At 40.3% G+C, this 14,260-nt stretch overlaps 1 protein-coding gene across 4 annotated transcripts in view; it reads left to right on the top strand.

The window, feature by feature from the left end:
- The window catches only part of atp9b (ATPase phospholipid transporting 9B), a gene marked incomplete at its 5' end in the record, with an annotated part of 53,093 nt that overhangs the window by 11,891 nt on the left and 26,942 nt on the right, over positions 1-14,260 (top strand). For all 4 annotated transcript variants that reach the window (XM_080442139.1, XM_080442138.1, XM_080442141.1 and 1 more), the window contains 5 exons: positions 254-305; positions 3,349-3,443; positions 7,722-7,802; positions 9,313-9,388; positions 11,143-11,219. In XM_080442139.1, coding sequence (XP_080298265.1) covers positions 254-305; positions 3,349-3,443; positions 7,722-7,802; positions 9,313-9,388; positions 11,143-11,219 — 381 coding nt within the window. The remainder of the gene's footprint in view (positions 1-253; positions 306-3,348; positions 3,444-7,721; positions 7,803-9,312; positions 9,389-11,142; positions 11,220-14,260) is intronic.

Raw genomic sequence — 14,260 nt, 5'->3', positions numbered from 1 at the left:
CGATGATCTTTAACTTCAACTCGGTCAATGTGAAATCTTGTCACCGGTGGCAGTGGGACAAGTTAAATTTCCATCACTGTGTCTTCCAAAGGCTTGAGACAACTGACTCTCCGTCACTCTCTGGACAAGGTGGTGACCTTGTTCAATTATTCAGGATGATTCTAAGGGTTGTTGCTACTGTGCTCAATAGCATTGTGTCATCTACACATTATTGTACAGTGTGTAAATTATTTAGGTTTTTTGTTTTGTGCAGAATCAGAGGATTCCTGCCGACATGATTTTCCTGAGAACATCTGAGAAAAATGGTGAGTAGGTCAAAGAATGTGCAGCTAAGAATGTGAAGCAGGCTGGTGCTGGGTAGAACAAATATTAGAGGATCATAGAATTGGAGCCCAACCGATGCCAAACCTTTGCGTCCGATGACAATCCCTGTTTGGGAGAGTCCTAGACTACCGCATTTAATTGATTTGCAAATGAATCAAATATTTTGTTAAATTATATATATTAAACTTCAATATGTCAAAAGAAAGTTTAGCTTTAATTTTACAATGAACAAGCACATAAGTATATAAAATACACTTAAACTGAACTTTACTTTATTTATTAAAATATTTTAAGAAATTGACGATCTACAAGCTTAGACCACATTCAAGGTTCAAGGTCCTTTATTGTGAAATTGTTGTCTTGTGAACGGTACATATAATAAGAGTAAAATTGACTTTTGTTCGGCTCCTTGGACATTGCAGCAGCAGCAAAGTAATATGATATATATCAATAGTGAGTGGAAAAAAGAACAAGCATCTATACTTGCATGACACTATGGCAGTCAGTGTACGTTGCCCTGTGATGCATTGTTAGCTTATAGATCAGCTATTTTTGAATAGTTTTTAAAAGGTTAAACACTTTGGCTGATATATGTAATGGCTGATACTGATGTCATCAAAAAAGTAAAATCATTTCTCAATTTCAGTATATCCAAAATAGGGCTTTTTTTTTAAATCCGGGAACGCAACTGTGTCATTTTAGATTTGAGCTATAACCATTATTTTATAGTTTGGCTATTCAAAAATAGCAGATCTACAAGCTCATAGCGTGGCACCGAGTGTCACTCTATGACAGGGGTCCTCAACAACAAATCTTGAAGGTCCACAAATACGTTTTTGAATAAGGCTAGGGTCCGCACATGCACGCGCGCTGTGCGCGCGTGCATGGGAACGCAACTGTGTCATTTTAGATTTGAGCTATAACCATTATTTTATGGTTTGGCTATTCAAAAATAGCAGATCTACAAGCTCATAGCGTGGCACCGAGTGTCACTCTATGAGCTTTTAGATTTGCTATTTTAGAAAACTCTTGAACATTTGTGCAAATCTTTGAATACATATACATTTTTAACTCAAATCTTTGCTTCTGGAGGTCCCTGGATCAAAATATTTTACAAATGTTCGCTTTAAAAAATACACATAAAATTTTTGCAAATGTGCAACATTTTTTTAGCTTGTTTATCTGCTATTTTTGAATAGCCAAAGACATCTAAAATGACAGAGATGCTTTCCCGGATTGAATGGGTTAATTCTTCATAAATGCATAGCATAGAGACTAGAAACCACCTGACCAGATTCTTTCAGTGACTAATGATGTGAATTCCATGTAGTCAATGAAACTCGTTAGATTGACACACATTTTTTCTAAGGGGCAGGAGGAACTGTCCATCCATCTCTGATCTGTCAATATGCATGGCAGACCGCTGATGATGTCTTCATGAGTTGAATGTTAAAACACACACACACACACACACACACACACACACACACACACACACACACACACACTCACTCACTCACTCACTCACTCACTCACTCACTCACTCACTCACTCACTCACTCACTCACTCACTATTTATTATGATTAATTTATACACAATACATCAACACATTTTTCAGTTGAAAATACATACTTATTGTCATGAACTGGTTCGATCAATACTTTTCTTCCTCTCTGTCACACGCACACGCACGCACGCACACGCACACATAAACACGGGAGACACACATCTCAGCGAGGAGGAGAGGACCTGTCATCGGCAGCGGAAGGAAACCATGAATCATCCTCCTTGTGATAATGTTTTCCATCATACTTAACTCTCTGGGGACCATTTATGCCTGCCCTTTGACCTCTCTCTGTCAAATAGTCACTCTCATCCATCAGTTTCATATGGAATATTACCTCAGATCAATACGGGTCACGACTGCTGAGCATTTATTGGGCTCTTGTGTGCGCCTCGGGTGGCCCTCTCACAGCCACAGGCTCTATGTACTGTGATCTATGACCATATGTCAATTAACTACAGTAACGTTTCCATATTTGTATCTGGTACATGTGTTTTAATATGTAGCGTATGATTATATGTCATACTTGTGCAGCTCAATTGGTGTATGATTGCATGTTGCAACTCTTAGTTTTTATAGCAGATAATCATATAATATTGACATACCAGCAATATTGAAACACTACATTTTATGTAGAATGCTCTGAAATTGGTAAATAGTCTGTATTATATCTCACATATGCCACAGTTGCCAAAACTAGTCAACAGATATTAAAGGTGCTGTGATATTGTTTTGTTAAAATGTGTGTTAAACAGCTCTATATTGCCATAATCATCATTGCTTTAGAGTGTTTATTCTGTAACAGTCTCCCCGTTTCTTCAGCTCTTTAGTAATATAAACACAAAATAAATGTTCAGGTTAGGATACCAATTTCATCCAATCAGCAAAGAGAACTCATAAAGGATACAGAATAAACAAGTGAAATTGGAAGTGATGAAACAAAAACAAGACAAAATTGTAACGTTGATAAATTTACCCTGATAAATGGGTTCTCTTTCCTGATTGGATGAAATTGGTGTCCCACCAGAAAATGTATTTTCTGTTTACTAAAGAGCTGGAGTGATGGGGAGACTCCTGTTACAGAACAAACACTATAGCAATGTTTTTTATCAGAATGTAGAGCGTAGAGGAAAAAAAGTCACTTAAATGCAAAAACTAAAATATCTAGTAAATGTTTTTTCCTACATTAAGAAAGGTAAATAACCCAACAAAATACGCCATCTTATACATCATTACTATGCCGTTTGAAAACTTCACTATGTCTAATGCAAAATTTAAATCAGAAAATTACTTTGTTTCCTCAACACAGGTACATATCAACAGGTAATATTATGAACAAAAGATACGGGGAAAGCACTTCATTTTAAGTGTAAGGGGGCAGCAATAGTGCACAATACTAAACATACAATAGACTGAACACAGTGTTTGTCTTTGTCTGTTTTTTTGTGCTTTTTTCCAGGTTCGTGTTTCATCAGAACAGATCAGCTGGATGGCGAAACAGACTGGAAACTGAAAGTTGCTGTTGGCTGTACGCAACGCCTTCCAGCACTAGGGGTAGGAATACAGTAATAATAGCTGAAAGGGCTATTCTATCTATAACTGCATAAAACGTGTATGTGGATGTGTGTGTCTCCATTGTACTCAATTCATCAGTAATACAATAGATACATACAATACAATACATATGGTTAAAAAACGTAGTAGCATCAAAAGGTATATTTACAAAGAAAGGCGGCGGGTAGGATGCTACTACCAAGGTGTTCAAAGGTGTTAAACAAGTGCCCTGACAACAAGTACAATGGTTATTGCATAACCGGGTGGGGCATTTTATTTCCAACTTGCATCGTTCCCTAGTAGGTTATTCTAAGGGCTGATGTAGTTCGAATGAGGCCCAGCTAAGTAAAGCTATTATACAATTACTCAATGTGATTACACAATACATCATATAATGTAAATGTATACAAGTTTGAGGCAAAAAAATATAAAATACTTGCACAAGAAGAAACCACAAAGATTGCGCTCAGTAGATTGATTTGACCGTGGCCTTGATTGGGACCTTGTCCTCTGACCTTTTGAACCCAAAAGCTAATCATCTATTTTTGGCAGCCTCCTGGTCATTCCCAAGTTTAATAAAATCTGCCCATCTGTCCGACCTTGACCTTTGAGGTTTCTGACCCCAAATTCATCTTTTCGGGGCAGCCTACAGATAATTCTCACCAAGTTTGAAGAATATCTGATTAGGCCTATTTTACAGAGAGACAGACAAATGGATTGAGACAATAACATAACTGGTGGAGGTAAAAAAATATATAATTGCTAACTAGCTCAAGGTCTGGCATGGCAGTACAGGTAGGTATTAGTTAAGGCTAGCCATGCTTTATGGGAACTAGCAATAGGATTGCTATGTCTGGCATCAGTCAGATTTCCCTATGTAATTACTCTTTGTAATGAACAGTTACAAGGACTGAAATTATGAATACTGTCAAATGACTCAAAAACCACAAACCCAATGCCTGAATACCAAAACAAGTGGATTGAGTACCGAAGTCCTGACGTCACTCACTCATCCCCTGGGCCACGGAAGTATTTTCTTGATGAAAAATTACGTCTCATATGAGAATTGCGGTCCAAAAATAAACAAACTGTCGCGCCGATATATATTCAGGAAGGTGGCTCTGTATCGTTTACGATAGTCGGTCATTCATATTTGATACAGTCCGTTTCTGGCAAAAATTCAATTAATTCGGCGGCTGTAACATTAGCGTTTTCTCGCTGTCAGTTGATGCTTCATATCCATATGAGCCAACCACCCGGCTCATTTGTTTATTTTTGGAAGTTGGAACACAGTTCTTATATGACGCGATATTAAACACGTCTATGGGAATTCAGAATGGGGGGGGGGGGGGGGACATGACCCAGGTAGGATGAGTAAATTACGTCAGACTTCGGTGCTCTATAGCAAGTTGACTTTATCTCTAAAAGCATCAGTCATCTGAGTGCAGTCAGCTCTGAGCTGTAATGGAAACCCAGTCAGCAGTGACAGACAGCAGGAACAACCTAGACCTTGACCGTAGCTTCCTTTTAACTGGAGGTGATACTCAACACTTTAAGATTTAAGATATTTTTTTCCCCACTTAATGTGATCACACAATTAAAGTTTAACTAAGTCATTTGATGATTGAGAGGACTAACATCCCTATAAGGTTTCTAGTGGCTTAATGATAGCGATGGATGCGTTTCTTTTGGTCTTTATTAAAACCCGCCACGTGCTATGTTATCATCCTTTCAACCAGGGTTGCTCTGATATCCATAGTGGTATCACATATCAGCCTAATCCCTGGCTTGAATAGGGTGTTGGCATTAGAGATTTCCCCCAATACGAATGTCTGCTAACAAGACCCACTTATGTCATGTCAGATATCAAAGAAAAAGGTGTTAGGTTCTGTGTAGTGTTATGTCTTGGCAAGACATAAGTATAATACACTTCACCAGTATCAGCAGTGAAAAGGTCCCATGATAGTGTCTTCCTGGTAGCAATACTTCCATTGTGAAATGGAAGACTAAAGGCTGCAGCATACTTCAAAATTCACTTTTTGTATTTATAGCTGAAACTGAACACGTTCTCTGCAGACAAAATAGTTTTATACTTGATGTGGCTCTGATTGCTGAATGAGTGGGGGGTGGCAATAGCTGAATGGGTAGAGAGCCTGCCTGAGAGAGCAGAAGTTCCCAGGTTTGATTCCTGGCCCCGGGCCCCCCCCCAAAAAAAAATATTGGAGGTGCAAGAAGCGCCGAAGAGAACTTTGACAAAGCAATGCGTTTGTTTGTTTTCATCGCATTTATGTAATTTTGTTCTTATGATCTTGCCGAAGTTTGTTTCATCAAGAAGTATGTTGCAGCCTGTACTTGAACTGACTGGAATGCACACATGTCCCATACCAATGACATTTAGTGGCCATTCTTATTCAAAGCTCTTTGCTGCACCATTAGTCCATGAGCCAGACAAGATTTCATTATCGAAAGAGTGGGCAAAACCATACCTATATTAAATTGTTCATAGGGTCAATACGAGTAAATAAATATATGATAACCTTTCCACAGGAGCAGCTTTTTCATGGTTATCACACATTTTGTTATTTTTCCCATAGTACATGACAGGTGAAAAAATGACAAAATTTAAAAAAGAGTTATCATAATGAAACTTCCTGAGTTGATTACTTACATGAAGACAATGATTTATCGTATTACAAGTTTTCTGAAATTGTATATTTAAATATGCAAATTAGGCATTAGGAAAATATGCCTGAATTTGCATAACTTTCCAGAATCAACATTGGAACATTGGACAAAGCCAGAGTCAACATTCTTATTTCATTTTGTTAAGATGCTGGAGTCAAAGGTTTTTACCGAGGGAATATTCAATATCTGGCTCAATTTTGGGGCTCTGGCTCATGGACTAAATGCCTAATTTGCATATTTAAATATACAATTTCAGAAAACTTGTAATACAATAAATCATTGTCTTCATGTAAGTAATCAACTGGGGAAGTTTCATTATGATAACAATTTTTTAAATTTTGTCATTTTTTCACCTGTCATGTACGTATGGGGAAAATAACAAAATGTGTGATAACCATGAAAAAGCTGCTCCTGTGGAAAGGTTATCATATATTTATTTACTCGTATTGACCCTATGAACAAATTAATATAGGTTTGGTTTTGCCCACTCTTTCGATAATCATTGCTCAATTTTGGGGCTCTGGCTCATGGACTACATCAGTGTACATTTTCGGCATGGATGACCCCGATGGGAATGGAGCCCTAAAGCATAGCTTTGTTGGAGCCCAGCCTCGATACATGCCTCTGTAGGAAAATGAGTCACACAAAGCTACCCAGGACAATCTGGTAGCTAGTTGTACCTTAAGCTGTAGTGTAGAGTGTAGAACATAACTGTGGAGCTATAATACTAGTACTACATAGATTTGGAGAACAGGGAACGGAACACTTTTCAGTAAAACACAACTTGTAACGCCTGTTTGGTCATTAGCAAAATGAAGACAGAATAATCAATACTGTCACAATACCAAATTTGAATTAAGCCCAAATAAAAGCACCAGTGAAACAGAAACCGTCAAATCTCTGTCCATGTCTCTGCACCTGACACGGTTCCATCATGTCCTTTTATGCTGTCATCTGTAAGGGGTTGGAGCAACCTTATTCTCCATTGGGGGCCCAGTAAAATAATCCCCCCCCACGCCACCTCTAAACCACTTTGCCCATGTTCTCACCAGCACTACACTATCTGAGCATGACTGAGGGCCGCCTGGTGCTGCAGAGGCTGCCTGCCTGGCTGAATAATTTAATATTTACAATCAATTTTTGTTGTGCCACTTGGGAGTGAGGGCCGGTGTTAGGTGTTCGATCCTTCATAGGGTTATAGCTGCAGTCTGACAACATTTTGATAGCAGGAGGAATGAGATGATGGTAGAGTGATGTCATATTTCTCTTGTGTTTGTATTGGCTGATGGAATTGTTTTGATATTGCTGCGTTATTCCCTCTAATTTAAACCCATCTCCTTTGGCATGGCTATATGGAAAAAATTGGCATATTCACCAACAAAAACCCTACATTGCCAAATGTTATAAGCAACAAACGCAGGGGTGCAAGAGTGAAATCATCACTGCTAAAGCAAAGGTTTGAATTTACCTCCTGTTGCCGTCTCAGTGAATTGTGGAATTTGTGGATGCGATATTGTTAACTTCTGCTTTGACTGATCAGTGATTGCTATTGAACGCTCATCTCTTATCTCTCATTTCCCATTGTCCCCTTAGGACCTCTTCTCCATCATTGCCTACGTCTACGCCCAGAAGCCCCAGCTGGACATCCACAGCTTCGAGGGAAACTTCACCAGGGTAGAGTGACTCACTGATATGTTGTTCTCCTCACCAGGAAAACAATTATTCTTAAAACACACGTGTGAATGATTTTTTTTCTTTGTAGAAATCAGAAATTGACACGACTGGTGCGTATCGCCGCAATGTGTTGACGAACGGCAACAATGAGGGCTGTGTGTGTGTGTGTCCGTCTCTCTTTGTCGGGTTTCCGCTATCTCCTGCAGGCCTGCCTCTTACATCACAGGCAGGTCCCTTCCAGCTCTGTCGCTCCATCCATCCCTTCTCTTTGCTCTGTGAATTTTCTTCTTCTTTTTTTTTTTTATTAATAGCAGATTAGCGTGGCCCCCACGGAGAGGAGAGCCCCAGTACAAAGACAGGCTTTGTGGCTGGTCTTCACTCTTGGCCACACACCAGGCTTAGTGAGCGAGCACTTCCTCCTTCTCATTCATCCTCCGCAGCCTTCTTTTTGCATAACGTGTGCTTTTAGTCCGAGCAGGACGGGGGTTGGGGTGGGGATGAGATGGGGGGGCCTAGGTTCCCACAGACCCTCAGCAAATGAGCATACCTTTTTATGAGGATTTATTTGTTTCCCCCTGTGTTCTTTTTTTTGTCTCTTATTTTTTCTTTTCTCTCTTTGTCTCTCTTTCTTCTTCCTTCCTTGAGATGGATCTTGCCAGTTGTGCGTCTTTGCTCCCTGACTGCCTCCCTCCCGCTCTGCATTCAGCAGTTATGAGGACCTTGGTACAATGCCAATGTCGGGGCGGTCAAGCATTCTGCTAACCTGCCATTTATTCCTCATGCTCCTCTTCCCATGTTTTAGTGGGATTGACAGGATGTGGGTGCTTAGGTATCATAATTATCATATCGGGCAGGCAATTTGAGACGAAACTGGAACCCGTAACTCTGCAGTCTTGACTCGAGCCATTTTCAGCATTTGTCTTTATTTAAGAGAGGAAGGGAGCGGGTTGGTTAAGTGCGTGTGTAGCGGGGGGTGAAACAAGACGCTCTCCAGGGGTTTATTTATCACTGAAATCTCTGCTCACTCTTCATTATGCTGTTTTTAAAAAGGCAGCCTGTATCTCTCGCCCATAATCTAGTGGGAGTTGTATTGATAAAGGAGGTACCACATTGCTATGGTAGTACTTTGTAGTGTCAGGTGCTTGTTCTGGATATTAATGATACACAAGTAAAGGTTGCAAGTGCTCAAGCTCCCCGCTTGCTCCAATCCCATCCAATCAGGATAAATTAAACTTTGTTCGTATGAAGACATGGTTTAAAGACCATGAACAGTTTACTATAATACTGTAACTGTAGTATGTTTAAAACGTACCCCAACATTTTCCAGATAGATGATAATTTACAGTATATACATACTTAACTTACTAGGAACTAGGAATGACATTGGACAAGACTACTCATTTAAACTATTTTCTGATTTTTGTAGATAAATGTAAGTAATACCTCAAAATAACTCATTGTTGATTGGAAAATATGAAACTCTTTGTGTGTGTGTGGCTATTCTCTTCAGGAGGACAGTGACCCTCAGATCCATGAGAGCCTAAATATTGAGAACACCCTTTGGGCCAGCACAGTTGTTGCATCTGGTAAGTAAATGATAAGTGAATTGGCCTAACATTCATTTTAGGTCCATAAAATGTGGACCCTGGCACCCAGGAGGCTTCATACAATGTAAAGCAAGGCAAGGCCAGGGCAAGTCTTATTTGTATTGCACATTTCAACACAAGACAATTAAAAGTGCTTTACACAAAACATCAAGCATCAAGACATCAAAAATAAGGGTTAGCAAAAATAGGTCAGACTACAAGTCCACAACACATTGCATTGCGACGTGTTGGTACTTTTTAGATCATCTACTTTCACTTTTTGTTGTACAGTGAAGCATATAGGGCTTAAATGGTTAAGTGGCACTTTATTGTTCCATCATAAAACTGGTAAGAAATTCACTGCAACTTTGTTTTAGGCATTTAGCGTACGTTGATTTGATAACCCCTTATTTTCCTGTCCCTTTTTGTGCCATGTGTGAATATGTGCTGTGGACCTGAAAGGTATAGGCAAGCTTCACACCAATCTCACCAACACAAAATGCCTGTTCATTTATTGCACTGATTGACTGATGATTAAAATAATTCTGACTCCCGACTGCGACATTCAAGCTGTGTTGATACCCTTTACTGTCCAGTCCCATGACATTAAACCTTGATGGAGGTTGGTCCTGAAACGACTATCCGCACTTTGGAAAAACTCTCCAAAATGTACGGTTGAGGTAATCCTCCTCTTTTAACTACCGCTAAGCGATTCCCCACAGAACGCTTGTGTCAGTTGAGAGTGTGTGACACTCACAGCGATGGCCACACCATTGATTTGCGGTGTCCCACTCCACCCTGGCCTGACCTTGACCAACACTCACACACACACACACACACAAAATACTCTATTTTTCTCTCTCTCTGGCACACATACACACACTCAATCGCTCTCTATGTGTTACACACAAACTCTGAGTCTGACTTGTACGCCTGACATCATCCTTTGGTTGAGAGTGTCATTGTCCTCTACAACGGTCTCCTTGAAGGACACCTGATAATGTTCACAGTGGTGTTCTGTGCCTATTACTCTGAATGGTCTGGATCGCTACTGGATTCATTCTCTTATGAACCGTGTGCGTCCAGCTGTGACAAGAGGCTCAGTTGTTCGCATGTTTAAATGAAAAGGCTTCACCATGCTGCGACACAGACCATTTGTCACATGTTTTCATTTTTTCCCCCTTTTTTTTTTTACCAAGTTGGAAGTCTAAGGGAATGATTCATTACTTTGTAGTTACTTTCAAATTAGTGACCTCTTCTCTTCTCTTCTCCTGTCATAGTTTCCAGGGGCTTCCAGAGGCTGTATTTATGTTTATTAGTACCCTTACTCCCCCCATTAAGCTCGTTTAATATTAATGACTCATTAATCCTTTGTAATAAGGCCACCTTAATGAATCGGCAAATAAAGGTAGTAGCATATTGATCTGGTTTTATGAGCTTCCATAGGATGGGTTGAAGGTCTGGGAGCCTAAACGTATTAAAGTTGTGCCTGACTGTTGGGTTGAGTGGCTATGAAGGAGAGCTGCCTCAGCCTTATTGTGTTTCTTCTCATGCAGTTCATCTTAATTGACTGAGATGACTCTGTGTGTGTGTGCGTGCGTGTGTGTGTGTGCGTGTACATCTATGTTGTTATGTGGATGTGTGTGAGAGAGAGAGAGAGGGAGAGAGAGGTGTGTGTGTGTGTGTGTGTGTGTGTGTGTGTGTGTGGTCCAGTTAATGAGCAGCATTACTTTCCTTGTCTCCGTCCTTGGCAGGCACAGTGATAGGGGTGGTGATCTACACAGGCAAAGAGACCAGAAGTGTACTGAACACGTCCTCCGCCAAGAACAAGGTGAAGACTTTTTTTGTTTTGCTATCTATAGACAAAGAGAACCCTCTGTGATTCCAGCATGAGCATTGTTCACAGATGCAATTAATGAAAGACAGAAAGAATATTTTTCATATGATTAACCAAGGATGTGATTACAAACAACAGAAAAAGGTATGACAATTAGGAGAACTTCTAATCACCTCTCAAACTATTGGCAGATGCATATGACCAAAATACACCTAAATCTGGATCTATATACCTAAAAACCCTGATAACACAGATGCTCTAAATACTTAGTGTACAGTAAGTGTACAAGAACTACACAGTGTTCTTTTCCCATAACGGTCACTTTTTACACTGTGTTTAACTAGTTTTAACAGTGTAGACGCCATTTACAGCATGGTCATAGTTTTGGGCCTTTAAATGGATTTGATGTGTAAGAAACATGACTCTAAAAGCATGATAACATGGTGTTTGCATAAATACTGTATAAATGCCTCTGAAATGCAACTGAAGCTACGGTATAAGGCTTACATAATAAAAAACCTCTGTTAATGTATCCATTTGGAACCCTGGCAGTGCACAGTGTACATTTGGTACACTCTTAAGGTCCTTACACACCGGGGCGATTTTTTCATGCGAATAATACGTTTTTTTTAAAACCTTATAAAGTCAATGCAAGCTTACATGGAGCGAAAAAGCGTCTTTTAATTATTCGGAACGAGTCAGAATTTTGCGTATATTCGCATTTCGCCGGTGTGTAACCGCCTTTAGAGTTAAATTAACTCTGAAGATATTACTATATAGCAAGGTAGCACACACTCAAAAGTTTTCTTGCCTCTTTTTACCCTCTCTCTCCCTCTCTCTCTCTCCCTACCCTTGTCTCTAATCACTAATCAATCACTTTGGTGAGGTGGTTTTTTAACCTTGACTTTCCAGATAAAGTTGGACCTGTCAATGCAAAAGGTCGCCGGCAGACGCTAATTAACCAAGAGGGAAATTAACTAACCGAGGATTTAAATGACATTTTCAGTCCGAAAGTTAATCCTGCAGAATCCCCATCGAGCGTTTTGTCCCTCAGATTGCAAGGAGATTAATGAAAATGTGCTTCTGCGCAAATATAAGATTTGACGCGGAAGACCGTCAGTTCAGATAGAAACAGGTCATCTGATAGAGTAGGTTGGAGGGAGGGTGTGTTCGAGATCTGGCTGGCACTGTTTTGGCAATGTTTTAAGACTATCCCTGCCCATACTATGACATTTCTAAGTTTTGCACGTACCTTGTCTGTTGTTCCAAAGCTCATGGTTGTGCAGTGACACAGACGCATGACTGCGGTGCATTACTATTTATTTATTTATTTGTTTGTTTTGTCTTGACACGACACGAGTGTCTTTTAATAAGAATGCTGATGTTGCCGGTCGAACGGCAGGGGGTTGTGGGGGTGGGGTTTTGGGGCAGCAGCGTTTTGTATAAGCTCCATGGCTGAGAGGAATTCAATATTTCAAGGAGATGATGTCAGAAGTGCCAATACGGCGACTGGAGATTGTGGGGAGAAAGTCAATACAGTGCGGCTAAAGTCACAAGAATGTTTTGGCCTCATATAATCTGTTGTGACACCGGCCAGGACAATGCCTGCACTTGATCTATCCTACAGGAATAGATTCACTCTTTGTCACAATATTGTTAGACAGACCGCCTTCAAAGTAAAGAGACAGGACAATGTTGTTTGGCCAGAAGCTATTCTTAAGCATAGATTGACCGTTTGAAGTTTGACTTAGTTGTGATAATTCTGATCTCCTCAGATTTTCGTCACATTCTCACAACACCTTGAATCAATATGAGTTTATTTCACAGACTTTCTTGATTCTCTCTCACAAGCGCTTTGCTCTCTGAAGTCCCGATGCTCTAAGGTTCTAGCTGGATGAATATTCATGGCCCAGGGCAGTGATTCTTCATCAGATTTCACACACATGCAAAAATACAAGCAGCACAGGAAGATTGACTCATTCCTTTCACTTTTAATGAGTTCTGGGATGAATGGGCTAAAATATGCACTTTTATTCATTGATAGCATCTTTAGGTTGAGGTAATTGAGTCCTTTTTTTCTCCTCCTTGACTGAATGAATAATGACTTCATCTGATCCTCGGCAAGTCTAGGAAAATTTAAGACCGGCCATTGTTCATGCAAAAAAGGGGATCCCTCTGTTTTTCAGGCAAGGCGCTGTTCTCTCTCTGTCTTAATTTTTCTTCATTTTAATCCTAGCAAACCCCCTTATTTTTCTCAATACCTCAAGCATGAACCATGTAGCGAGGCACCAGGATGGGGAGAGGTGCCCTCCCAACTCCATCTCTTACACTCCAACCCCCTTCCCCCCTTGCTCTGCTACTGAGTGAGTTTGAACAGCGACTGATAAATCAGTCACTCTCCCAGCTCTCTGGGGAACGTTGGGGGCCGGCCTACCGGGACTACAGGCAGCGGAGGAATTCTCCTTTCTGCTTTTGATACGTGTTCACTCCCCTCCCCTCCTTTTCAGAGACGTTCCTTTTATTTAGCAGTGGGGGGAGATGTTATGTTTTGGTGTTTTCGTAAGCGTGGTGTGTCAGATGAAAGGCCCTCTGTGTTTGGGGCTTCGCTGCAAACACTGCCAAGGAGAGGGGAAGCGCTCCTCTTTGCCTTGACATTATTTTCCCACATCCTTCATTGGAAGGGAGTTGTACTCGAAAACTGAGAAGAAAACTCTGACCCTGTTACTTCTTTTTTTTAAAAGAGGGTTATCTCAATATGGGAACTTTTCCACATTCAAGCCCCTTTTGACCAGCTGTTGGTGTTCAAGGAGTGTTGTGACAGTGATTTAGTTTGTGTTTTTTACCAGGAGAAAGAACCATAATAAACAAATGTCGTTCACGCTTTGCTGCCGAGAAAAACATTTGTACATTTGTGTAGTCTTTCCCTAGCTATGCACGTTTATTAACTTTGAAGGCAAAGACAACTGTTGTTAAACAGTTGGAACATACAATGAATCAAACATTTACTCATCATGTGTCCACAGATAATATGTAGT

This window comes from Gymnoscopelus braueri, assembly GCF_963280865.1.
Source record: "Gymnoscopelus braueri genome assembly, chromosome: 11".
In the NCBI taxonomy this organism is placed as follows: domain Eukaryota; kingdom Metazoa; phylum Chordata; class Actinopteri; order Myctophiformes; family Myctophidae; genus Gymnoscopelus; species Gymnoscopelus braueri.
This window is presented reverse-complemented; position numbering and strand designations above follow the sequence as displayed.